We start from the raw sequence: 26,815 nt of genomic DNA, 5'->3' as shown, positions 1-26,815 counted from the left end.
ATCTTGTGACGAAAAAACGAACTTACTACTCGACCAATACTCGACCAAAAACGACGATTTTTTTCCGTCGTAATTGGCTCAATTACGACGATTTCAGTTCAAAAAAACCGTCGTAAATGGTCAGATTTCTTGTAGTGATAATGATTCGAATGACACCTTGTCTTCGTCCCCGCCGACGCTACTACATGCCTTCATAATCCACTGAGTGTGAAGAACAATCGGTCATGTTTGATCATGCTTTGTATAGATACTCACTTGGCTTTTAATTTCTTTCTAGCTATTGTCAAATTGGCTAATTCCGGGACATGTTTCAATGCTAGTTAATATTTTTTGTGTGTTCTTGTGTTAGAAAGGCCTGTTTAAGATTCGAATTTAGGATTTGTGAATGAAGGTTTGAATTTATTTGTCCAACTTGTAATTTATTATTTATAGAATAAAAAAAAATAAAACCCTGATTAATTCGTTGGCAAGAAATTGAGTTTTTAGGTATCACGTGAGTTAATGACTATTTGTATGTTAGAATTGAGTACTATAAAGCTATCAAAGTGTTGATGCAGTGATTGAAAACTCTATCCCTGGCGGGAGGTCGCAACTCCGTGCATATACATGTACAAAGTGTTAAGAGAATGGATATTAAGAAAATGTAGCTTCTATTACAGAACAAAGTAGGAAAAACTGAGGAAATAACATAAACCTGATAATTTTCTTTCATTTAACAGTACATAACAAAGGATGATTATAGGAAGTTTGAAGAAAAGGATAAAAAATAATAATGTATATAATTTCTAACTAGCCAAACAAATTGCAGGGTGACTTTGCACAATTTAGATGTACCAAAGCGGAGGGGAGATGCAATGGATGGATTTTCCTTGATAATGAGGTTCAATGGTGCGATGTTCTATGTCGAAGATCCCCATGTCATGGCCACCTCCTAAACGGATGAAGACTTGGTGGTGGTCATCTGTAAAGTATATGGAGTTTGGCTTTATGATGTCTGATGATGGTACACATAGTGATGAAGCTCTGCCGATAAATATTGCTTCATTCCCCAAGTTATTCACTGGGGTCAAAGTACATGATGGAATTCTAAGAGAATTACAATATTCAAGTTCCAACCGCCACACCTCAAAATTAGTTGTACGATACTTGGATGCTCGGACACGATTTCTTTTTATCAACTTATCCCTGTCATAGCGCACAACTAGCAAAAGACCAGATCCTGACAATGGTTCGGCCAAGTACTTTTGTTGGTTATTGTTGGTTTTAATAGATGCAATTTTGGTGGCTCTTGGCCATTCTCTCTTTTCATCAACGTCAATACAACACAAGTATATATTTCCCTGAAAGTCTACGGCGTAAAACTTTCCTTTGTGGTAAACAATATCGTGGAAGCCGTCAGAACAAACTCTGACATCAGTCCACCTTTTATCTCCCGATCTAGCAAAACCTAAAATACCTATACGATGATAGACAACCATTACAATAGGCGACCGTGTAGAGTGGTGACTTAAAGAGCTAAGATCGGTCTTTTTCTGTGGTAATTCAGAAGACATAGCAACTTTTCGGATAAAATGTTCACTGGTGTGTTCTTTAGTAAATCCTGCACGCGGAAGATATGCAGTCGGTGCAGTAAACATATTCATTGGTGGAAGTGAGATTTGACGCCTCAAAAGAGGATGCAACAGATTGATTTGCAAATCTCTACCTAGAGTTAGCAACCATCCTTTACTAGTTCCTAATATTAGTTTCCCAGCAGCTTCTGGCAACTCAATATTATACGTTTTCATCGAAGAAAGACTGTATAAACCACGACTAGTACCTACTGAATTCTTTAAATAATCATAACCGCGAATGGTGTCTTTATCGTGATCTTCATCATCGATATAAAATCCGTCTTTGTCGTAGGCATAATCTCGATTTAAGTCAAATTCAGTATCATAACGTATAGAACCCGGTGCAACCTCTTCAGCAAGAAGAAGCATAGGAGTTGTCGTATCAGACCTGAGAAGAAGCCACCAAGGCTTCTCAGCAATAACAGAGTCTGCTAAACTCGCAACAGCTTCGAGGGCTACTGAATTCCATGATTTGCAGACAACAATAGATGTAAAATAATCCTCTAGACAAGTCAGGCGTTGAACTATATCTATGAGAAGATCTTTAGGAAGATTATTCCAATTGTCAGAGCTCATGATCAGATAGTTTCTTAAGGCAGAGTACTATCTCGGTTATTTAAGCAGGATCAATTTCTTGAATTCTAATTTATATGTGTTTTGAACTAATAACCAACAAGAACTCGATTACAACTAGGTCTAGCAAACTACCAAACTTTGTACAATTTGACTTCTATTTTGAGCAAATTTTGTTTTCAATTACTTATTGATTTCTATTCTCGATAAAATTTGTTTTCAGTTATTAGTATCCATCAAAGTGTATATTAACTAGGGATTTTTGCCCGCGTTACGCAAACTTATTATTATTATCAGCCAATTTTTAAACGTAAAATTTTATATAAATGAAAAAAACGTTATATCGTATTGCGAGATAATGACGTCTTAATTAAATTAACGAACAAATAAAAATACGTAAAGATGCACCAAAAAATATAATTGTCATTTTCAAAGAAAAATACAGGAAAGTTTTGCTTGATTAAAATAAGACATCAATGTCGGTGAATATATTCGCCAAAAAGATTTCAGCGTTAAGTAATTGACGATTAGAAGAAGTGAACTTAGTAACATTCCGAATGCTTTGTAAATTAATATAACATGTATATTATCTCAATTATGATCCTTAACGAGTATAGTTTAGTGGCAAAAAATATTCATCTACGTAAGTCATAGCTTTTTGTTATACTCTTATACCAAGTACAATATGATGTTTATTGACATTTTTGGAAATGTTTGACTATGCTTAAAATGTCCAATAATGACAGACAAAATTTTGACGATCAAATTGAGGATTACTAAAGGGCTACTATTATATATGAAGGGGACTAATAAAACGATACTGCATGAATGATTAACTATCATGAATTAGTTTTTAGCAAAATGAATTTTCAATATTAAGATTTTAACAAATATACTAAAAACTGGATTTCATATGGTACATCAAAATTAAACCGGCAGTATCTTATCGTTAAATTGAAGATTAGTTATTTGATGAACTTTTCTTTGGAACATGAGACCTAATAAGAATACTAACTACATACTAAAGAAGTGGTTGTTATAAATTCTATCATGCAAAGATATATGAGACCGTACTAAATTAGAAATCAATAAGATTACCACTTTAAAGTTTACACACTATGCATTGTAGTATAGTATGTAGTTAGTGTTATACAATCTGTGCAGAAACAAACCAATATGTGTATGTGTGTGTGAACAAAATGAACAAACAGAGTAACATAAAAGAGGAGAGAAGGATATAATCCTAGTCCAGTGCGGAATTGTCTCCTTAAAGCTTATTAACCCTCATCGTCGTGTGCGAGCGAAAAGCCTCCCAGGATAAAACGGATTGCAGTGATGTAGAACAACACTCTCAGCGAGCTTGAAACAGAGCAAGAAATTATCACCGGAGGAGAGAGAGGTAAGATTTTGTGTTTAGAGGCGAATGTGTTTTTTTGTGTATCTAACCCTAACGCCCTAGAGGTGTTTATATAGGTGTAAATAGACTTGTGCGGTACTCTTTTTCATAATTAAATATCATTAATTATGAAATCGGTGTAATACTTGCAAGCTACTCTATTCCATAAATAATCTGAAACAGAATTTGATTAAATATATCAAGAAATAACAACCATATAGAGATTTTTGATAGCACGCGTGGCGCGCATGCAAATGTCCCTATACGATCAGATTTTAAAGGATTTTTTAGAATATAAATTGAATACCCAAAATTTTCAAAATCCAAAAAAATCCTTTGAAATCCCAATTGAATACACCCCTCTACATTTTATAATACATAAAAATAAAATTAAATGTAATAATAGAAATTAACAATACAATACAACATCGTTAATATTTAACCAATTCAAATTTTTACAACGTTTATAAGGACACTTCATTGCACCATTTTCTTCCATTCCATTCTCACGAGCAAATTTTAAAAATATTTCTACACCAATTCTATATTCCGGATTCAATGAAATTTATCACTTTACAATTGATTACCAATCCAACTTCGATCAATGATTTCCATCTACAATAATATGTATTTAACATAAAAAACACAATTAACATATACTTAACATGCATTTCATAACAAATTAAAAATATTCAATATATACATACCAAAACAACATTTTAAATACATAAAACAAACACAAACACATTTATTACATACAACAAACACAAACAATTCTCATAAAAAAATTAAACACATTCAATACAACATTTAATACACACACACAAATTGATTATAATAAATGAGAAAAACTTATAATTTCTCTATTACTCCTCCACTCCACTTCAATTCAATTCTCCCTCTTTGTTTTTTTATATTTTGCCCAATTTCAACAAATGAGAGATATAACAAAAAAAATAGATTAAAACCGACCGACAACGGTCGGTTATAATAAATAAATAAACGGCACCGTTCTATCTATAACCGGTACATTTTTTTATATTTTTTTTAATTTATATTTGTTCTAAAATCGATTAAACGAAGAAGGTAAGCATTATAACCGACCACCTTACAGTGGACGGTTTTAAGTATGCCACATCATCAAAAGTACGTCGTTTGTAGTTGTTATAACCGACCACAAGGACGTGGTCAGTTTTATGTGTGCCACGTCAACAAAACGTCGTCGTTTTTTACTGTTATAACCGACCACAGTGGATGGTCGGTTTTAACGAGGCCAAATCGACGTCGGTCGGTTATGTGTGGTCTGTTTTGTCATGTTTTCTTGTAGTGCAATTTCATGATAGAAAATAATAATCTTGCTGGTTTTTATATTTTTTGTGTATATAAAAAAGCAAATAAAAGTCGGAAATCACCCAATACCATTATTTTGTCATTTTTTATTTTTCATCGAGAATAAAGTTCTCAGGTTATCTCAGAACTTCGTGAGATATGATATGTATGTATATCAAATCAAAAAATTGTTCACTTTTTTGATAACATAATTTTTGATTATTTTATTTTCTTAACACTTATATAACACATGCAATGTGTTATACTTGTATTCTTTTAATATTATCTCAAAAAAGTTCTTGAGAACCTCATGAACTTTTTTCTCTTTTTTATTGATCATATTTAAAAACGGTTAAATATCAATTTGATTACTAAAATGATGAACTTATTATATGTTCACCGATATTAATGAAATATCATTTGAATTATAAAATATTAGTAATGTCAAATAGATGCGCTAAAATATATGTTCGAGATATAAAAATAGTTTTTTATAAAATTTTACATATTTTTTGAATATTACCGCGACCAAACAAAAATATATGAAAATTGTATTTCAAATAACATATTTAGATTTTAAAAATTATTTACTATTTTTTTTTTGCTAAATATTTACTATTTATTTTTAATTTTATTGACATAAATTTTTTAAATTTGAACAAAATAAGTAAAGTTTTTGTTTCTTTTCAAGATACCATATACAAATAAAATTTATTAATATATAAATATATATTGATTTTTTTTATATTTTTAAGATTTTAATATTTTTTTAATATATTTATACGTTTTTTCAAAATTTAAACCTTGTTAAATTGAACTTTAGATTACTATACACTACAACAAAATAGGTCAATTACGACGGCCAACTTATGACGGAAAAAAATGTGCGCCCAACTTACGACGGAAAAAAGTAAAACGTCGTAATTATTTATGACGAAACACAAAACCGTCGTAAGTTTAGTATTTTATTAATAAATTTATGCACAGCACGATTAAACAAAAATAAAAATTATTTGAAGTTGCGACGATTTAAACATTTCTTCGTAAGTTAATTATTTTTATTAAAATTTTAACTTGAAATTGAAAAAAAAATATTTAATCAAAATTTACAACGAAATATATGCGATGGAAAAAATCGGATCGTCAAATTTACGACGGAAATTAAAATTCGTCGTAAGTTATCAAAGAGGGAAATTTAACCTTTTTCCCAAATTTTTGGCGGGGAAAATATTGAACATCCAATTTACGACGGAAATTAAAATTCGTCGTAAGTTATTAAAGAGAGAAATTTAACTTTTTCCCCAAAATTTTGGCGGTAAATACTAGTTAGTTGCACTAGTCAAACTAATGTTTGACTGTTAAAATGACAAACCAACTAAAATTATTTTGATATGAAATTTTGGTTATATCACTAATATATATATATATATATATATATTGACATCCATACGGTTGGATCGTTCAAAAATATTTTTAAAATAATCGAAACATCAACTCATGATTAAACACTAGTTAACAGTACTAGTCAAACTGATGTTTGACTGTTAAAATGGCAAACCAGATAAAAATATTTTGACATTAAATTTTGGTTATATCACTAATATATATATATATATATATATATATATTTACATCCATACGGTTGGATCATTCAAAAATATTTTTAAAATAATCGAAACATCAATGCAAAAGTAAACACTAGTTAGTTGTACTAGTCAAACTGATGATTGACTGTTAAAATGACGAACCAAATAAAATTATTTTGATATGAAAATTTGGTTATATCACTAATATGTATATGTTTTGACATCCGTACGGTTGAATCGTTCAAAAATATTTTTAAAATAATCGAAACATCAATTCAGGATTAAACACTACTTACATGTACTAGTCAAACTGATCTTTGACTGTTAAAATGTCAAACCAAATAAAATTATTTTGATATGAAATTTTGGTTATATCACTAATTTATATATCTATTTACATCTATACGGCTGGATCGTTGAAAAATATTTTTAAAATAATCGAAACACAAATTCAGAAGTAAACATTAGTTAACTGTACTAGTCAAACTGATGTTTGAATGTTAAAATGTCAAACCAAATAAAATTATCTTGATATGAAATTTTGGTTATATCACTAATATATATATCTATTGAAATCCATACGGTTGGATCGTTTGAAAATATTTTTAAAATAATCAAAACACCAATTCAGGATTAAACATTAGCTAGTTGTACTAGTCAAACTAATACTTGACTGTTAAAATGACAAAGCAGATAAAATTATTTTGATATGAAATTTTGGTTATATCACTAATATATATATATATATATTTACATCCATATGGTTAGATCGTTGAAAAATATTTTTAAAATAGTAGTAACACAAATTCAGAACTAAACACTAGATAATTGTACTAGTCAAACTAATGTTTGACTGTTAAAATGTGAAACCAAATAAATTTATTTTGATATGAAATATTGGTTATATCACTAATATATATATATATATCTATTTACATCCATACGGTTGGATCGTTGAAAAATATTAGTAAAATAATCGAAACACCAATTTAGGATTAAACACTAGTTAGTTGTACTAGTCAAACTGACGTTTAACTGTTAAAATGGCAAACCAAATAAAACTATTTTGATATGAAACTTTGGTTACATCACTAATATATATATCTATTCACATCCATACGGTTGGATCGTTGACAAATATTTTTAAAATAATCGAAACACTAATTCAAGATTCAATAGTAGTTAGTTGTACTAGTCAAACTGATACTTGACTGTTAAAATGTTAAACCAAATAAAATTATTATTATATAAAATTTTGGTTATATAACTAATATATGTATCTATTGACATCGATACAGTTGGATCGTTGAAAAATATTTTTAAAATAATCGAAACAATAATTTAAGATTCAATACTAGTTAGTTGTACTAGTCAAACTGATGTTTGACTGTTAAAATGTCAAACAAAATAAAATTATTTTGATATGAAATTTTGGTTATATCACTAATATATATATATCCATTGACATCCATACAGTTAGATCGTTGAAAAATATTTTTAAAATAGTCGTAACACTAATTCAGGATTAAACATTAGCTAGCCGTACTAGTCAAACTAATGCTTGATTGTTAAAATGTCAAACCAAATAAAATTATTTTGATATGAAATTTTGGTCATATCACTAATATATAGAGTAAAGTTCTATGGAGTCCACCTTTAATTGGAGTCCTCGGAGTCCATATATGTTCTGCAAGTAAAATATAGCTTAAAATATTGCAAAATATATTATTTTTCGACAAACATCACTATTCTATCAAAAATCTTGTAGATTGCATACATTTTACAAGCAGAACATTGCAAAAATATATATTCTACAAAACATGTTTAGTTTGCAGAACATAAATGTTCATGTTGCAGAACATATTGCAGAACATATATATTGTACCGTAAATATATGAGATTTGCATGATTTTGTTGAAGTTATGCTATTTGTGTAACATGTTTTGCAAAATAACACGTTTTACAATATATTTTATTTGCAGAACGTAGATGGACTCCGAGGACTCCGATAAAAAGGTGGACTCCATAGAACTCAACCCCTAATATATATATATATCTATTGAAATCCATACGGTTGGATCGTTTGAAAATATTTTTAAAATAATCAAAACATCAATTCAGGATTAAACATTAGCTAGCCGTACTAGTCAAACTAATACTTGACTGTTAAAATGACAAACTAGATAAAATTATTTTGATATGAAATTTTGGTTATATCACTAATATATATATCTATTCACATCCATACGGCAGGATCGATGAAAAATATTTTTAAAATAATCGATATACAAATTCAGGACTAAACACCAATTAGTTGTACAAGTCACATTCATGCTTGATTGTTAAAATGACAAACCAAATAAAATTATTTTGATATGTAACTTTGGTTATATCACTAATATATGTATCTATTGACATCCATATAGTTGGATTGATGAAAAATATTTTTAAAATAATTGAAACATAAATTGAGGACTAAATACTAGTTAGTTGTATAAGTCAAACTCATGTTTGACTGTTAAAATGACACATCAAATAAAATTTCATGTATGTTTCAGTGATCAAATTATCACGAACCCCGTTACTTTCGATAAAACCTTTGCATTTTTTAATTAAACGAATGTATTATTCAACATAAATATAATGTTAAATAGTAAATTATCATTTTGTACCTTATTATTTCTTCTAATTAGACATTTATCATTCTTATTTAACGACAAAAAAAATCTTATTTAAATTTGTTAAATATCATTTATTAACAAAACATGAGCTAAATTATAGTAAAAAACCCCAGCTATTTAACGGATCGGCCCATAAGCCCATTAATCATCATAACCCTATTTCCTCTGTGCCTTGCTCTTCCCCTAAACATTAAATCTCACAATCCCGCACTCCTTCACCTTCCTTCTCAATGCCACACCATCCTTATCTTTATGTATCTTGTTCTATTCTCAGCTTGATCAGTAACAGTGTCGAATCACAACCACAACTCTCTTCAATTTCAAGCAAACGAAAATGAATTTGAAAATACACCGAGTCCAATTAGTGGTCCTAGATTCCAATTAATTTGAAAATGAATTAAGTGTAGTCGTACTGATAAATGTTGCGTGGTTGCAAGCATGGCGTGCTAGTTCGTTTTTTGTCTAGTGTTAATGATGAAGAGTCTAATTAATTTTTTGTTTTGAGCATTATGTATATGCTGTACATTACCAAAATGGTCCTCTTTTCAAGATATCTTTTGAGTTAGGTTTGGGTGCCTTCAGCAGGAAAATAGCTTACTATTGTATGTCCTCCTTGATGAGAGTAATTTTCGTCTTACTGAATTTTTTTCAAAATTTTCTGTATATATATATATATATATATGAAGAATGCCATTTAACTGTCATTTTATAAGTGCTCTTGTTTTTTCTTTTAGAGAGAACAGATGGACTCTTGGGAATTATGGAATTCCTTTCGTATTCTATGTGAGCATCATAGCCAGTTATCAATTGCACTTGATATCTCGTGAGTAAAGTTTTGTAAATAACTGTTACAAAGTTTGCAACTAGGATACATATTATTCTGAAATATATCTTATAAAGTGTATCTGTTGTTAATTAGGCCTTCACTTCCTTCAGCAAATTCACTTGGGCGTTGGTTCGGAGAGCCTGTTAGAGCAGCCATCATTTATACAAATGTATAAATCATGGACACTCTTTGCACTTTGAGCCTCTGCAAAGGTTTTGAGTTATTAATACTTGCTCTCATGTACTTAATGAAGCTAATGAGCGGGTTTTTCAATCACTCGATTCAGGTGATCAATGTTCAATAAAAATATCTTCCGACTTATACAGTTAAACCTTGCAAAATGTTTTGAAGTTGATTGGTATAACTTTTTGATAGATTGAGTAGAGAAATAGATAGATGCTATATATTAAGGTGAGAGAGAGAGAGAGGTGAGGAAGGGAGACAGTGGGTTTAAATAGAGTTGGGTTTGGTCGAGTGAATAAAAATGGAATGAAATTTGTGCGGTATAGGGTAAAATATTCATAATTAAATGTTCGATATGCTAGTTTACGGTGCACGGTGCCTAATTAATATATGTTTTAATTATGTGCCTATATGCTATGAAACTGGTTAATTGTAGTCGTTATTGCTAGATTATGCCAGGTTGCTCAAATGCCCTGTGTAAGTTGATGTTTCAAGTTGTTAATTTTTAAGAGATTTAACGCATTGCATTATGTTTGTATTTATAGTTGTCTTTGAACTGCTATCAGTTGAGCTATTGTGTTTTTTATTTGTGTAGTGACACTAGCATTACAAACCCATTGTCTCGCCAAAGGCCTATGATGTATCAAGACCCAAATGTGCAATATGCACCTGTTCAAAGTAGGGTTACTACTAATCCTGTTGAACAGAAGATCACTGATTCAAGAATGCATATGCAACAACAATATCAAGACTGGGTATTTGTTGCCGACTCAATATTATCCGCAACGTCATCCTTAGTTGCAGCAACCTCAGTTCATTCATGCTGGTTCGCAGTATGTCCAACTTCTTCCCATGGGAGCAGTGCCAATGCAAGCATACTATCGTGTATATTCTTCCCAGCAACCACAACATTCTCACCATCCTGCAGTTGAGCAGCAATACCCAGTGTACTATGTGCCTGCTAGACAGACTCAAGCATACAACATGCCTGTGCAACAAGCGGATTATAGTGAAGTTGCTGGTACCGCACCTGAAACTACTGCTCAGTTGTATAATGGTATTTACATTTTTGTATTACATATCGAAAGGTTAAATATTATACTAGAAGTTTTGTGGCTATGAGAATATTTATGTAAATTATGGTATTTTCAACTTTTGATTTGTATAATTGTGTGCATAATTGCTTGTTATAAAATTCAAATTTTAATTTTGTGTTGAATTGGGATTCAATTGTATTTAGAATTTAATTTGAAAGTTGAATGGGTGGAACCAGAATATCCTTTTTCAGAATAAAACTTATGACGGAAATTCTGGGTTATTTATGAAGATTGTTCATTGTATTGTTTTAGTAATTTATTAAAGGTGGGTCCCAAAATATTTAAACTGACGATTTTTTCCGTCGGATGTTAACAACATACGACGAATATTTTCGTCGTAAGTTTATTTATTATTAAATTGTTAATGTGGGCCCACGTTCACCAACTTACGACGCAATTTTATCTTGTGACGAAAAAACGAACTTACTACTCGACCAATACTCGACCAAAAACGACGATTTTTTTCCATCGTAATTGGCTCAATTACGACGATTTCAGTTCAAAAAAACCGTCGTAAATGGTCAGATTTCTTGTAGTGATAATGATTCGAATGACACCTTGTCTTCGTCCCCGACGCTACTACATGCCTTCATAATCCACTAAGTGTGAAGAACAATCGGTCATGTTTGATCATGCTTTGTATAGATACTCACTTGGCTTTTAATTTCTTACTAGCTATTGTCAAATTGGCTAATTCCGGGACATGTTTCAATGCTAGTTAATATTTTTTGTGTGTTCTTGTGTTAGAAAGGCCTGTTTAAGATTCGAATTTAGGATTTGTGAATGAAGGTTAGAATTTATTTGTCCAACTTGTAATTTATTATTTATAGAATAAAAAAAAATAAAACCCTGATTAATTCGTTGGCAAGAAATTGAGTTTTTAGGTATCACGTGAGTTAATGACTATTTGTATGTTAGAATTGAGTACTATAAAGCTATCAAAGTGTTGATGCAGTGATTGAAAACTCTATCCCTGGCGGGAGGTCGCAACTCCGTGCATATACATGTACAAAGTGTTAAGAGAATGGATATTAAGAAAATGTAGCTTCTATTACAGAACAAAGTAGGAAAAACTGAGGAAATAACATAAACCTGATAATTTTCTTTCATTTAACAGTACATAACAAAGGATGATTATAGGAAGTTTGAAGAAAAGGATAAAAAATAATAATGTATATAATTTCTAACTAGCCAAACAAATTGCAGGGTGACTTTGCACAATTTAGATGTACCAAAGCGGAGGGGAGATGCAATGGATGGATTTTCCTTGATAATGAGGTTCAATGGTGCGATGTTCTATGTCGAAGATCCCCATGTCATGGCCACCTCCTAAACGGATGAAGACTTGGTGGTGGTCATCTGTAAAGTATATGGAGTTTGGCTTTATGATGTCTGATGATGGTACACATAGTGATGAAGCTCTGCCGATAAATATTGCTTCATTCCCCAAGTTATTCACTGGGGTCAAAGTACATGATGGAATTCTAAGAGAATTACAATATTCAAGTTCCAACCGCCACACCTCAAAATTAGTTGTACGATACTTGGATGCTCGGACACGATCTCTTTTTACCAACTTATCCCTGTCATAGCGCACAACTAGCAAAAGACCAGATCCTGACAATGGTTCGGCCAAGTACTTTTGTTGGTTATTGTTGGTTTTAATAGATGCAATTTTGGTGGCTCTTGGCCATTCTCTCTTTTCATCAACGTCAATACAACACAAGTATATATTTCCCTGAAAGTCTACGGCGTAAAACTTTCCTTTGTGGTAAACAATATCGTGGAAGCCGTCAGAACAAACTCTGACATCAGTCCACCTTTTATCTCCCGATCTAGCAAAACCTAAAATACCTATACGATGATAGACAACCATTACAATAGGCGACCGTGTAGAGTGGTGACTTAAAGAGCTAAGATCGGTCTTTTTCTGTGGTAATTCAGAAGACATAGCAACTTTTCGGATAAAATGTTCACTGGTGTGTTCTTTAGTAAATCCTGCACGCGGAAGATATGCAGTCGGTGCAGTAAACATATTCATTGGTGGAAGTGAGATTTGACGCCTCAAAAGAGGATGCAACAGATTGATTTGCAAATCTCTACCTAGAGTTAGCAACCATCCTTTACTAGTTCCTAATATTAGTTTCCCAGCAGCTTCTGGCAACTCAATATTATACGTTTTCATCGAAGAAAGACTGTATAAACCACGACTACTACCTACTGAATTCTTTAAATAATCATAACCCCAAATGGTGTCTTTATCGTGATCTTCATCATCGATATAAAATCCGTCTTTGTCGTAGGCATAATCTCGATTTAAGTCAAATTCAGTATCATAACGTATAGAACCCGGTGCAACCTCTTCAGCAAGAAGAAGCATAGGAGTTGTCGTATCAGACCTGAGAAGAAGCCACCAAGGCTTCTCAGCAATAACAGAGTCTGCTAAACTCGCAACAGCTTCGAGGGCTACTGAATTCCATGATTTGGAAACAACAATAGATGTAAAATAATCCTCTAGACAAGTCAGGCGTTGAACTATATCTATGAGAAGATCTTTAGGAAGATTATTCCAATTGTCAGAGCTCATGATCAGATAGTTTCTTAAGGCAGAGTACTATCTCGGTTATTTAAGCAAGATCAATTTAGTTTCTTAAGGCAGAGTACTATCTCGGTTATTTAAGCAAGATCAATTTCTTGAATTCTAATTTATATGTGTTTTGAACTAATAACCAACAAGAACTCGATTACAACCAGGTCTAGCAAACTACCAAACTTTGTACAATTTGACTTCTATTTTGAGCAAATTTTGTTTTCAATTACTTATTGATTTCTATTCTCGATAAAATTTGTTTTCAGTTATTAGTATCCATCAAAGTGTATATTAACTAGGGACTTTTGCCCGCGTTACGCAAACTTATTATTATTATCAGCCAATTTTTAAACGTAAAATTTTATATAAATGAAAAAAACGTTATATCGTATTGCGAGATAATGACGTCTTAATTAAATTAACGAACAAATAAAAATACGTAAAGATGCACCAAAAAATATAATTATCATTTTCAAAGAAAAATACAGGAAAGTTTTGCTTGATTAAAATAAGACATCAATGTCAGTGAATATATTCGCCAAAAAAAATTCAGCGTTAAGTAATTGACGATTAGAAGAGGTGAACTTAGTAACATTCCGAATGCTTTGTAAATTAATGTAACATGTATATTACCTCAATTATGATCCATAACAGGTATAGTTTAGTGGCAAAAAATATTCATCTACGTAAGTCATAACTTTTTGTTATACTCTTTTACTAAGTACAATCTGATGTTTATTGACATTTTTGGAAATGTTTGACTATGCTTAAAATGTCCAATAATGACAGACAAAATTTTGATGACCAAATTGAGGATTACTAAAGGGCTACTATTATATATGAAGGGGACTAATAAAACGATACTGCATGAATGATTAACTATCATGAATTAGTTTTTAGCAAAATGAATTTTCAATCTTAAGATTTTAACAAATATACTAAAAACTGGATTTCATATGGTACATCAAAATTAAACCGGCAGTATCTTATCGTTAAATTGAAGATTAGTTATTTGATGAACTTTTCTTTGGAACATGAGGCCTAATAAGAATACTAACTACATACTAAAGAAGTGGTTGTTATAAAGTCTATCATGCAAAGATATATGAGACCGTACTAAATTAGAAATCAATAAGATTACCACTTTAAAGTTTATACACTATGCATTGTAGTATAGTATGTAGTTAGTGTTATACAATCTGTGCAGAAACAAACCAATATGTGTATGTGTGTGTGAACAAAATGAAAAAACAGAGTAACGGAAAAGAGGAGAGAATGATATAATCCTAGTCCAGTGCACAACTGTCTCCTTAAAGCTTATTAGCCCTCATCGTCATGTGCGAGCGAAAAGCCTCCCAGGATAAAACGGATTGCATTGATGTAGAACAACACTCTCAGCGAGCTTGAAACAGAGCAAGACATTATCACCGGAGGAGAGAGAGGTAGAATTTTGTGTTTAGAGGCGAATGTGTTTTTTTTGTGTATCTAACCCTAACGCCCTAGAGGTGTTTATATAGGTGTAAATAGACTTGTGCGGTACTCTTTTTCATAATTAAATATCATTAATTATGGAATCGGTGTAATACTTGCAAGTTACTCTATTCCATAAATAATCTGAAACAGAATCAGATTAAATATATCAACAAAAAACAACCATATAGAGATTTTTGATAGCACGCGTGGCGCGCAGGCAAAGGTCCCTATACCATCAGATTTTAAAGGATTTTTTAGAATATAAATTGAATACCCAAAATTTTCAAAATCCAAAAAAATCATTTGAAATCCCAATTGAATACACCCCTCTACATTTTATAATACATAAAAATAAAAAGAAATGTAATAATAGAAATTGACAATACAATACAACATCGTTAATATTTAACCAATTCAAAATTTTACAACGTTTACAAGGACACTTCATTGTACCATTTTCTTCCATTCCATTCTCACGAGCAAATTTTAAAAATATTTCTACACCAATTCAATTTTCCGGAGTCAATGAAATTTATCACTTTGCAATTGATTACCAATCCAACTTTGATCAATGATTTCCATCTACAATAATATGTATTTAACATAAAAAACACAATTAACATATATTTAACATGCATTTCATAACAAATTAAAAATATTCAATATATACATACCAAAACAACATTTTAAATACATAAAACAAACTCAAACACATTTATTACATACAACAAACACAAACAATTCTCATAAAAAATTAAACACATTCAATACAACATTTAATACACACACACAAATTGATTACAATAAATGAGAAAAACTTATAATTTCTCTATTACTCCTCCACTTCAATTCAATTCTCCCTCTTTGTTTTTTTTTTATATTTTGCCCAATTTCAACAAATGAGAGATATAACAAAAAAAAAAACAGATTAAAACATGGTAAAAATGTGAGAAAAAGTCAAGTATGGCCGTAGGGATGGCAATCGGGTCAAATCGGGTCGGGTATTGCACAATCCTTATCCAAACCCGAAAATTTTATCCATACCTGAACCCGACCCGAACCCGAACCCGAAAAATACCCGAAAATGAATACCCGAACCCGATCCATCGGATTGCGGATCGGATTCGGGTATACCTGAAACCCGAAATTTTTTTGAATTGGATATTCATACCCGAACCCGAAACCCGAACCCGAAACCCGAACCCGAAATCTGAAAATTTGTATAATTATTGCTATTGCAAGTGCTTGGGATCGAACACGCGACTTGTAGAGAAAGAGTTTTAATGTGTTATTTTCAACCAATACACGACATCATTAATTGTGTTATTATATGTATAACTAATATTTAAAAAATCAACTCAATTGATATCTTTTTAGATTTATTACTAAAAAATGTTTTGTTAACCTAATAAACCTTATCACCCGTTTAAATGATTGAATAATTATATTTAATTAAACTTTATAGTTAGTTAATTTTTAACATAAATATAAAAATATATGTTCTAAAAATTATATAATAATATGTATAACATATATATTAAAATATTTAATATATAAATTCTAATATTATTTCAAAAAATTTCGGGTTTAAAAAATAAATCCAAATCCAAAAAATCGAGTTCGGTAAATTCAAAATTTCAGTTTTCAGATCGGGTATCCGTCGGATCGGATTATTTTATCATCCCTATATGGCCGTATAGACAAAATGTGAAAGGTAACCCAAAATCGGGGACGAGGTGTCGAAGAAAATATCTTACCAAACATGGCACTGTGCCAGAGTTAAAGTTCATTCCCTCCGTTCGTTGTCACACTTAATTTTTGACCCGACCGAATTTATTAAAATTTTATATTTAAATAAAATAAAGAAATTATATCACTGAAAAGTAGATTTAATCTACTTTAATATATAATTTTTAGTTTTTCTAAATAATATAAAAATAAAGTTTAATTTTTGATCAAAAATTAATCAATTTAATTTCTATAAAAGAAAATGTGATAACTAAACAATATCAATTTGGCGTCAAAACAATATGCCCTTGTGATTACGAATTATATTATAATGAAATTTAATTATACCTAGCCCTAATCATCATGAATCATAGTATATATTTTGTTCAATTATTGGGATTTGTTGAGTTTACGTAAAAAAAAAATATTTCAACCCCACTATACATTAAATCCTGGTTCCGCACATGATTCATGATTCTATAATTGTTCAAGAACTGCTATCCTTGTGATTAAGACTTACATTAAAATGAAAATTAATTTGCTCCTATATCTCATCTATCTCATTGTGCAGCAAAAAAGTAAGTTATATATGGGATACAAATTAATCATTGATTTTAAAGTAATTGATCATACCTACTGTATGAACCCAACTCTTTTTTTTTGTTATGAACCCAACTCTAATACTTTAAGCATGACCAAATTCGAAATCCATCAGTTACATATTTTCTACCAGCATACTATACACATAAAATTTAGAGCTCCTTCCTATATATAATTTTGAAACGGGGGCTTAAAATGATTTTTCACTTTAAAAAGAAAAGTGTGTATTTGTTTAATAAAAATAATAATTGTTAGGAGATTTTTAAAAATAAATTATTTTATTTCAATAATTTATTTGATAAAAGTTAAAATCATCCTATTTTTTTTATATTTTTAATAATTCAAAATCTTGACCTAAACTAAAATACAAAAGAGAAATTACTAAAAATACTAATTTTTCTAAAAATTTGTGATTTACTATCTTCTGACATGTTTTGCAAAAATATGAAATCAACCAAAATCAAGCAGACATGCAACTAATTGAATCGAGGTTTTTTTGTTGCATGAGATTACATTTAATTGCAGAAATTCGTCGAAGGTTACATCTAGTTGAATCAAGTTATAAAAACCCGTATTTTTGCAAAAGGATTTTGAAAAATAGTATTTTTGTAAATTAAAAAGTATTTTTACAATTTTTTTAGAAATAATAATAATATTTTTGCAAAAATGTTTTTAATTTTGGCTATTTTTCAAAAAATCCCAGTACAAAATTACTCGGACAACTATTAATTTAAAATTTTCACCTTTTTACTTCTGTAGTTAGGGGATTAAAGACAGGAATAATAACATTTCTAGTCACCAACTGAGGAATGGAAAAATCTCAGTCAGTACACTAGCAAGTAGCACTAGAGCTGTTCACGAACCGAGCCGAGTCGAGTTTTGATCGAACCGAGCCGAGCTTTAATTTTTTTTCTGACGAGCCGAGCCGAGCCGAGCTTTCTTAACGAACAAAAACCTGTGTTCGAGCTCGAGCTCCTTAACGAACGAGCCGAACACGAGCTTTTATCGAACAAAATCGAGTCGAGTCGAACCGAGCCGAACACGAGCCGAACACGAGCTTTCTCCATCAAAACGAGTCGAGCCGAGCCGAGCCGAGCTTAATTAAAAAATTCTGGTCAAAACACCGGTTGACTGTTAAAATAACAAACCAAATACTTTTATTTTTTTCTAAAAATTTTGTCATATCACTAAAAAATATTGATCTTAACATCCGTATGGTTGGATCATTCATAAATATTTTTTAAAAAATCGAAACATTAATACGATACTAAACACTAATTACAAGTACAAGTCAAAACACCGGTTGACTGTTAAAATAACAAATCAAATACATTTATTTTTTTCTAAAACTTTTGTCATGTCACTAAAATATATAGATCTTAACATCCGTACGGTTGGATCATCTATAAATATTTTTAAAAAAATCAAAACATGAATACGAGACTAAACACTAGTTACAAGTATTGTTCAAACAAGTGGTTGATTGTCAAAATAACAAACAAAATAAATTTATTTTTTTCTAAAATTTTTATCATGTCACTAAAATATATAGATATTAACATCCGTACGGTTGGATCGTCTATAAATATTATTTAAAAAATCAAAACATTAATACGAGACTAAACACTAGTTACAAGTAAAGGTCAAAACACCGGTTGACTGTTAAAATAACAAACCAAATACATTTATTTTTTTCTAAAACTTTTGTCATGTCACTAAAATATATAGATCTTAACATCCGTACGGTTGGATCATCTATAAATATTTTAAAAAAATCAAAATATGAATACGAGACTAAACACTAGTTACAAGTATTGTTCAAACAAGTGGTTGATTGTCAAAATAATAAACAAAATAAATTTATTTTTTTCTAAATTTTTTATCATGTCACTAAAATATATAGATATTAACATCCGTACGGTTGGATCATCTATAAATATTTTTAAAAAAATCAAAACATTAATACGAGACTAAACACTAGTTAGAAGTAAAGGTCAAAATACCGGTTGACTGTTAAAATAACAAACCAAATGCATTTATTGTTTTCTAAAACTTTTGTCATGTCACTAAAATATATAGATCTTAACATCCGTACGGTTGGATCATTCATAAATATTTTTTAAAAAATTGAAACATTAATATGAGACTAAACACTAGTTCTAACAACTATTCAAACAATTGGTCGATTGTCAAAATAATAAACAAAATAAATTTATTTTTTTCTAAATTTTTTATCATGTCACTAAAATATATAGATATTAACATCCGTACGGTTGGATCATTCATAAATATTTTTTAAAAATTGAAACATTAATATGAGACTAAACACTAGTTACAAATAAATGTCAAAACACCTGTTGACTGTGAAAATAACAAATCAAATACATTTATTTTTTCTAAAAATTTTGTCATATTACTAAATAATATAGATATTAACATCCGTACGGCTGGATCATTCATAAATATTTTTTAAAAAATCGAAACATTAATATGGGAGAAGTACTAGTCAAACTACTAGTTTACCGTTAAAATAGCAAACCAAATATATTTAATTTTTCTAAATTTTTTATTATATCACTTAAATATATAGATCTTGACATCCGTACGGTTGGATCATTTATAAATAATTTCAAAAAATCGAAACACCGATCAGGAAATAAATACTAGTTACAAGTAATAGTCAAATCACTTGTTAATTATTAAAATATCAAATTAAAAAATTAATTTTTAATATCTGAATTTTTTCAAATTACTAAAATATGTATTTTGACATTCGTATAGTTCAATAATTTAAAAATATTTATAAAAAATCTGAATAAAATTCATAATAATTAAATATATAAAAAATAATTTTTTTTTAAATTTTTTTTCGAGCCGAACCGAGCCGAGCTCGAGTCGAATCGAGCCGAGCCGAGCTCGAGCCGAGCTCGAGCCGAACATGCCAAAAGCTCGGCTCGAGCTCGTTTTCTTAACGAACACATTTTTGTGTTCGAGCTCGAGCTCGAGCCCTTAACGAACCGAGCCAAACCGAGCCCTTAACGAGCCGAGCTCGAGCTTGTTCGCGAACGGCTCGGTTCGCGAACAGCTCTAAGTAGCACCACTATAACAATGTCTACTTACTACAATAGCTAATAATTTTGCTGCCCCTGTTGTTGAAAATTTATTCTTCATGAGATTCTAAAAAGAAAAATCTTATTCATCATGACACCAATATATGGACACCAATATTGTGATTACGAGAAGACAACACAAATTATAAGTGACCACACTTTTATTAACATGATTAGTATGTGATTTTTCACAAACATTAAATCAGTTAGCTGCACTACTGCTGAGAACTAGCGTAAAAACCCCTGTAAGGTACGTTTATAAACTAAAATAATTTCTCGAACGAACCGAGGCATATATTAAAATATTTTTGTAATTAAAATACGGTAAATGGAAATATTTCAAATTTAACTTAATTTTTATTGTAATATTTAAGACAATTTTTAACTTTGATAAGAACATGAACGTATGTAAACTTGTATGATTTTAACGAAATAACCGTAAATTTATTAGACATTAAATTGGGTAAATATTGGGGAGTGTAATAGTGTATGATGAATATATGATGCAATCCTATTAATATTGAGTAAAGATGCAAGCTTAAGATTCTCTTACTTTTTCTTTTTATACATAAAATTTATGACTTCATACGTGGGTCATTACTGAATGAAGAACAATCCTATTAGTATTGCGTAAAGATCATGCGTAAGGTTGTCTTACCTTTTCTTTTTATAGATAAAATTTATGATTACATATGTGAGCCATTATTCAATGAAAAACCCTCTTATATGCAGAATCGTGGAGAACCCTTGATTTTATTAGAGAATCGCATCACAAATTATTAAATTTTATGTCAAAAAATATTAAGTTCGATGATAATCTAGAATAATAATTATATTTGAATATATAAAAAATAATCAATTAAAATTTGAAAAAAATATATTTTAAATTTGATTTTACGGTGGAACAATTTTAAATAAGTGTGATCCCACTCTGATTCTACCATAGAACCATTTTAAACATTTTCATTAAATTTCAAAGCTTTTTTAAATAAAAATATCGTGTAACTTGGCTTTTTAACTTGGTATTTAAAATTTGTAATCATATATGAAGAAAAATGAAATAAATTATAAATTATATATTTTTTAAGTAATAATTCTCTATGATTCTCTATATAATAGGGTTTTTCATGGAGTGCTACCATTTAATCTACCAAAAGAGGGTCGTGTTGGTTCGTCCGACCGAGATTGTAACTAAATACATAGTTATACATAAAATTTCAAAACCTGAAAAAAATGAGTCACATAAGTAATATAAACTAATATTTTATTTACTTCAAAATTAAAATAAAAAAATTGGGTTAAACGAAAAATTGTAATTTAACTAATAAGATTTTTAAAACAAACTTGAAACTCAATTTACCACAATAGTTATAACATGAAATTCTAAAAAAGAGGTCGGTGGTTTGATACTTAGCTAAAACAAATTCATCTCATTTTGCATAAATAATAAAGATATAAAATAGAACATCAATACCTACAACCGAAAGTATAAATCAGACCCAACAATACATCATAGTTTAGTCCAAAAAAGATAGTAATTTGCTACATATTAGTTGTTAACTTGTATCTATAAAATTCCGAATACTTCTTTTCTTATTGACTTGGGACGTTACAAATAATACCCCGTCTTCTTGGGTCACCGTCCTTATCAAGCCCATAAACACACATACGAAACTCGAACAATGCCTCTTCACTTCCGTTCGGGTGTAACTCTGATATCATTTATAACATCCAAACCCACCATTGAATGCATACTTGACCTAACAACCCATCATCATTCAATCCGAAAAAGCAAAAAATTTGATACACATTATTTATTTACTTGTATCAATAAAGGGCTCGAATATTCTTATTCTTTTCGATTTGGTATAATACATGACACATTTGGAAATATAAGAGGGTTAAAAGGTAACTTCGTAGTCATTTTATTGATTTTCTTTGTCCTTAAATTTAAATTTATTTCTTGTTATATTATTAATTGTGTTTAAGTTTTTAGTTTAATTTTTTTGCTACAAATTTGTTTTATTAGCGTTTTACGGTAAATTATGTATCATTTTAACTATACCAATATTAAAATTATATATCTTAATTAATAGTAAAACTATTTGATTTATTTACTCAAAATTAGATAGAAGTGACTTCAATATTTCTATATTTATTTCATATACTTGAAATAGTAATGCCAGAGGTACAAAAAAAGTTGTAAAAAATTGTTATAAATTGACATGGCATGGGTTCGTGGCAGTATGAAATAATTTAATGGGTGCTACTAGTGTGTATGCATGGAGTCCATTTATATTTAGCCAATAAAAATCTGACACGTGTAATTTTGTACCCCTGGTATTTTTCTATTTGAAATGATTTTGTAGTTATATATTTTAAATTAGATTGAATATGTAACATAATAATCGATCCCTAACCAAGGTTCTATTATTATAATACAAAAATTCTTTAGGGGATACTGTACATTTTAATTGTATTTTATAAGTATGTACTATCTTATTCATGCAAATATATGATAAATCAACTATACGTTTTGATCTAACTTTTTTATATATATTATCATAATTTTCACTTAACCATATATATTAATTTGATTATGCATATGAATTTATCTAATTATTTAATCTTAATTAATATGTAACAAAAAATTCAAATTGATATCGGTTCATCTGAGTATAGAATATTTTTAACTTAAACAACCTTAATTCATACTACTTTCTTTTCAAAAAGAACTTATATATCCATGCTGAATATATAGATGATGGGATTTTTTTTTCCTAAATAGATGATGGGATTTTTTATTTAGTAGAATATAATATTTGCATCATTATATATTTGATGTAATTAATATATCCGTATTATAAAAGATATTGATATAACCATTTATAATGTTTTGTATATCTACTTATTTTTGAGGATGTATTCTTAATTATGGTTATATTCGGAAAAAAAATCGCTACAAATATGAGTTTAAGGTACTTGTATAAATAAATTTTATGTCTTATTAAATAAATTATAAAAGTAAACGAGAATTTAATAGAATGTAGGGTACTTGCGAATATTAATAATGAATTTTATTTTTGTTCAAAATGAATATCTAACATAAGTGGTTGAGAGTCTCACTTTTGATTTCGAGGTATTGACTTTGATTCCCAACACCAACTAATATTTTCCTAAATTAAACTTCTAGTGGTTTTTGTAATTACCGGATAAATAAGGATATATTTTATGCCTTATTCAATTAAATTATTAGAGCAAACATCAAATTAATAGAATGTAGGGTACTTGCAAATATTGATAATGAATTTTATTTTTGTTTAAAATTAAAAGACTAGCATAAGTGGTTGGGAGTCTAACTCTTAACTTAGAGATGTTGAATTTGATTACCAACACCACTATATTAAACTTATAGTGTTTTTTTATAATTATTGGATAAATAAGGGTATACTGGTAATTTATATAAATTAATCTTATTATTCAATTCATAATTAAAAAAAAAACTAATTCATAATTAATATGTAGCCAAAAACTCAAATTGATATCGGTTAATTTGAGTATAAAATTTTTTTAACCCAAACAATCTTAATTCATACTAATTTCTATTCAAAAAGAACTTGTATATCCATATTGAATATGTTGGAAAATATGGGTATAAGTCCCATATTGGTAAGTCATATTTTTGAGTATTATGACAAAAAGATGTGTGAGATATGATGATATTCTCTTAATAATGGAAATTATTATTTTCCATTATAATTTGGCTCAAATATTATGGCATAAATTAATTTGATTCTGTTTCAGATTAATTGATATGGTTTATGTCTTGATATATTTAATCTGATTCTGTTTCAGATTATTTATGGAATAGAGTAGCTTACAAGTATTACACCGATTCTATAATTAATGATATTTAATTATGGTAAAGAGTAGCGCACAAGTCTATCTACACCTATATAAACACCTCTAAGGCGTTAGGGTTAGACACACCAAAAACATATTCGCCTCTAAACACAAAACCCTACCTCTCTCTCTCTCTGTTGGTGATAGTTTCGTTCCCGTTCAAGCTCGCTGAAGGTGCTCGTTATCTGTAACGCCGCCGCTACCTCGTTTTATCCTGGGAGACTATCGACTCACACATACGGTGAGAGGCGAAATAGCTTTAAGGAGACAGTTTCAACTGGACTCGAGGATCTCTCTTCTATTTATATCCTTTCTTTCTCTGTTTGATTTCGTTTACTCACGCACACACTCGTTTGATTTATATGTATTAATCACAGATTGTTTTCACAATCTTAAAGCTATTTATTTTATACATATGTGACTGATACATCTGTATCTGCTTGTTTTGTTGAGTAACAGATCGATGGAGAACCAAACTGTGGTTAAAGCTGGAAATGTGACGGCTGATCCCAACGCACAGATCGTTGGATCTGATAGGGTTCACCAACAGGCGATTAACCCTAACGCACAGATCGTAGGATCTGATGGGGGTCAAACACCTGTTGGACATGTGCCTTCAGGACATGTGCCTGTGGGACATACTGTCATTGGACAGTTTAGTGTTCCTCTTGGACAGATATCGGCAGGATTCACTCCTCCGATTATATCTGCGGTGCCTACTGGTGTGCATACACCTGTAGCACAGACGCACGTACCACATGTTCCACCTGTGGTGCCTGCTGCACATGTAATGCCAACTGTGCCTGCTGCACATGCTGAAAAACCTGAGAAGTTCAACGGAACGAACTTCAAACGTTGGCAACAAAAGATGTACTTTTATCTGACCACATTGCATATGGATCGTTTCCTTAAGGAAGAACCACCGTTACTCACTGCTGAGAGTAACGTGCAGACTGTGTATGCTGCTGATGCTTAGAAGTACTCCGACTACATCTGTCGGAACTATGTGTTAAATTATTTGTCTGACTCGTTGTATAACGTGTACAACACGAAACCAACAGCTAAGGCCTTATGGGAGTCACTTGACCATAAATATAAAACCGAGGACGCTGGGGCAAAGAAGTGGATTGTTGGCCACTTTCTTGATTATAAGATGACAGACTCTAAGACTATGGTCAGTCAGGTGCAGGAACTGCAGGTGATCATTCATGACATTCATGCTGAGGGAATGGTCATAAGCGAGTCTTTCCAAGTCGCTGCTATTATTGAAAAGCTTCCACCTGGATGGAAAGATTTCAAGAACTACCTTAAGCACAAGCGAAAGAAGATGTCTATGGAGGATCTTATTGTTAGACTTCGTATTGAAGAAGATAACAGAGGGTCCGAGAAGAAATTTAATGTTGCCACTGAGAAGGCAAACATGGTGGAGCATGCTCAAAGCTCCAAGCCCAAGAAGACTAGTTCTGGTAAAGGGGCAAAGCTGGCACCCAAGGGAGGGATTTCGAAGTCAAAATTTTAAGGGAAGTGCTACAACTGTGATAAGGTTGGTCATAGGTCTTCTGACTGCAAGAAGCCCAACAAGAAGAAAGAAGCAAACATGGTTGATAATATCTCTAAGGAGATGGGTGATATAGACCTCTATCCTACGGTCTCTGAAGTGAACCTGGTCGGTTCTAATCCGCGTGAATGGTGGATTGATATTGGTGCTACTAGGCATGTTTGCTCAGACAAGGCGATTTTCTCTAGCCTCAAAGCTTCCAATGCTGGTGAGAAGCTCTACATGGGGAATTCAGCAACTTCTACCATTGAGGGTGAAGGCACGGTGATCCTGAAGATGACCTCTGGGAAGAATATGACTTTGAAGAATGTACTTTATGTGCCTGATATTCGCAAGAACTTTGTGTCTGGTTCTCTGTTGAATAAGCATGGCTTTCGCATTGTAATAAAGTCAGATAAAGTTATTTTGTCTAAGAGTGGTATGTTTGTAGGCAATGGTTATTTAACCGATGGGCTTTTTAAGCTCAAAGTGATGTCCGTTAAGGACGATAATGAAATGAAGAATTCTTCCTGCTTACTTGCTTGAGTTTCCTAATTTATGGCATGCTAGATTAGGACATGTAAATTATG

At 30.6% G+C, this 26,815-nt stretch overlaps 2 protein-coding genes and 1 long non-coding RNA gene across 4 annotated transcripts; 1 reads left to right on the top strand and 2 right to left on the bottom strand.

Annotated features, from left to right (window-relative positions):
- Positions 1-824: 824 nt before the first annotated feature.
- LOC141673132 (putative F-box protein At5g55150) lies at positions 825-2,189 on the bottom strand. Its single transcript, XM_074479865.1, has one exon. It carries the CDS (start codon positions 2,187-2,189, stop codon positions 825-827), a length of 1,365 nt encoding a protein of 454 aa, XP_074335966.1.
- Positions 2,190-9,351: 7,162 nt separating this feature from the next.
- Positions 9,352-11,424, top strand: LOC141672271 (uncharacterized). Of its 2 annotated transcripts, none has more exons than XR_012555425.1 (4): positions 9,352-9,800; positions 9,913-10,001; positions 10,098-10,290; positions 10,783-11,424. It is a non-coding gene; the product is annotated as an uncharacterized LOC141672271 (long non-coding RNA). The 2 variants fall into 2 exon arrangements; XR_012555426.1 differs by having other exon boundaries at positions 9,352-9,780; positions 10,783-11,423.
- Positions 11,425-12,506: 1,082 nt separating this feature from the next.
- LOC141673131 (putative F-box protein At5g55150) lies at positions 12,507-13,871 on the bottom strand. The gene has a single exon (XM_074479864.1). The coding sequence runs from the start codon at positions 13,869-13,871 to the stop codon at positions 12,507-12,509; it is 1,365 nt and encodes a 454-aa protein (XP_074335965.1).
- Between the last annotated feature and the right edge of the window lie 12,944 nt (positions 13,872-26,815).

This window comes from Apium graveolens, chromosome 7 (genome assembly GCF_009905375.1).
Source record: "Apium graveolens cultivar Ventura chromosome 7, ASM990537v1, whole genome shotgun sequence".
Taxonomy (NCBI): Eukaryota; Viridiplantae; Streptophyta; class Magnoliopsida; order Apiales; family Apiaceae; genus Apium; species Apium graveolens.
This window is presented reverse-complemented; position numbering and strand designations above follow the sequence as displayed.

Coding starts and splice junctions, on each gene's coding strand:
- LOC141673131 (XM_074479864.1), bottom strand. CDS start 13,871: ATGAGCTCTGACAATTGGAATAATCTTCCTAAAGATCTTCTCATAGAT.
- LOC141673132 (XM_074479865.1), bottom strand. CDS start 2,189: ATGAGCTCTGACAATTGGAATAATCTTCCTAAAGATCTTCTCATAGAT.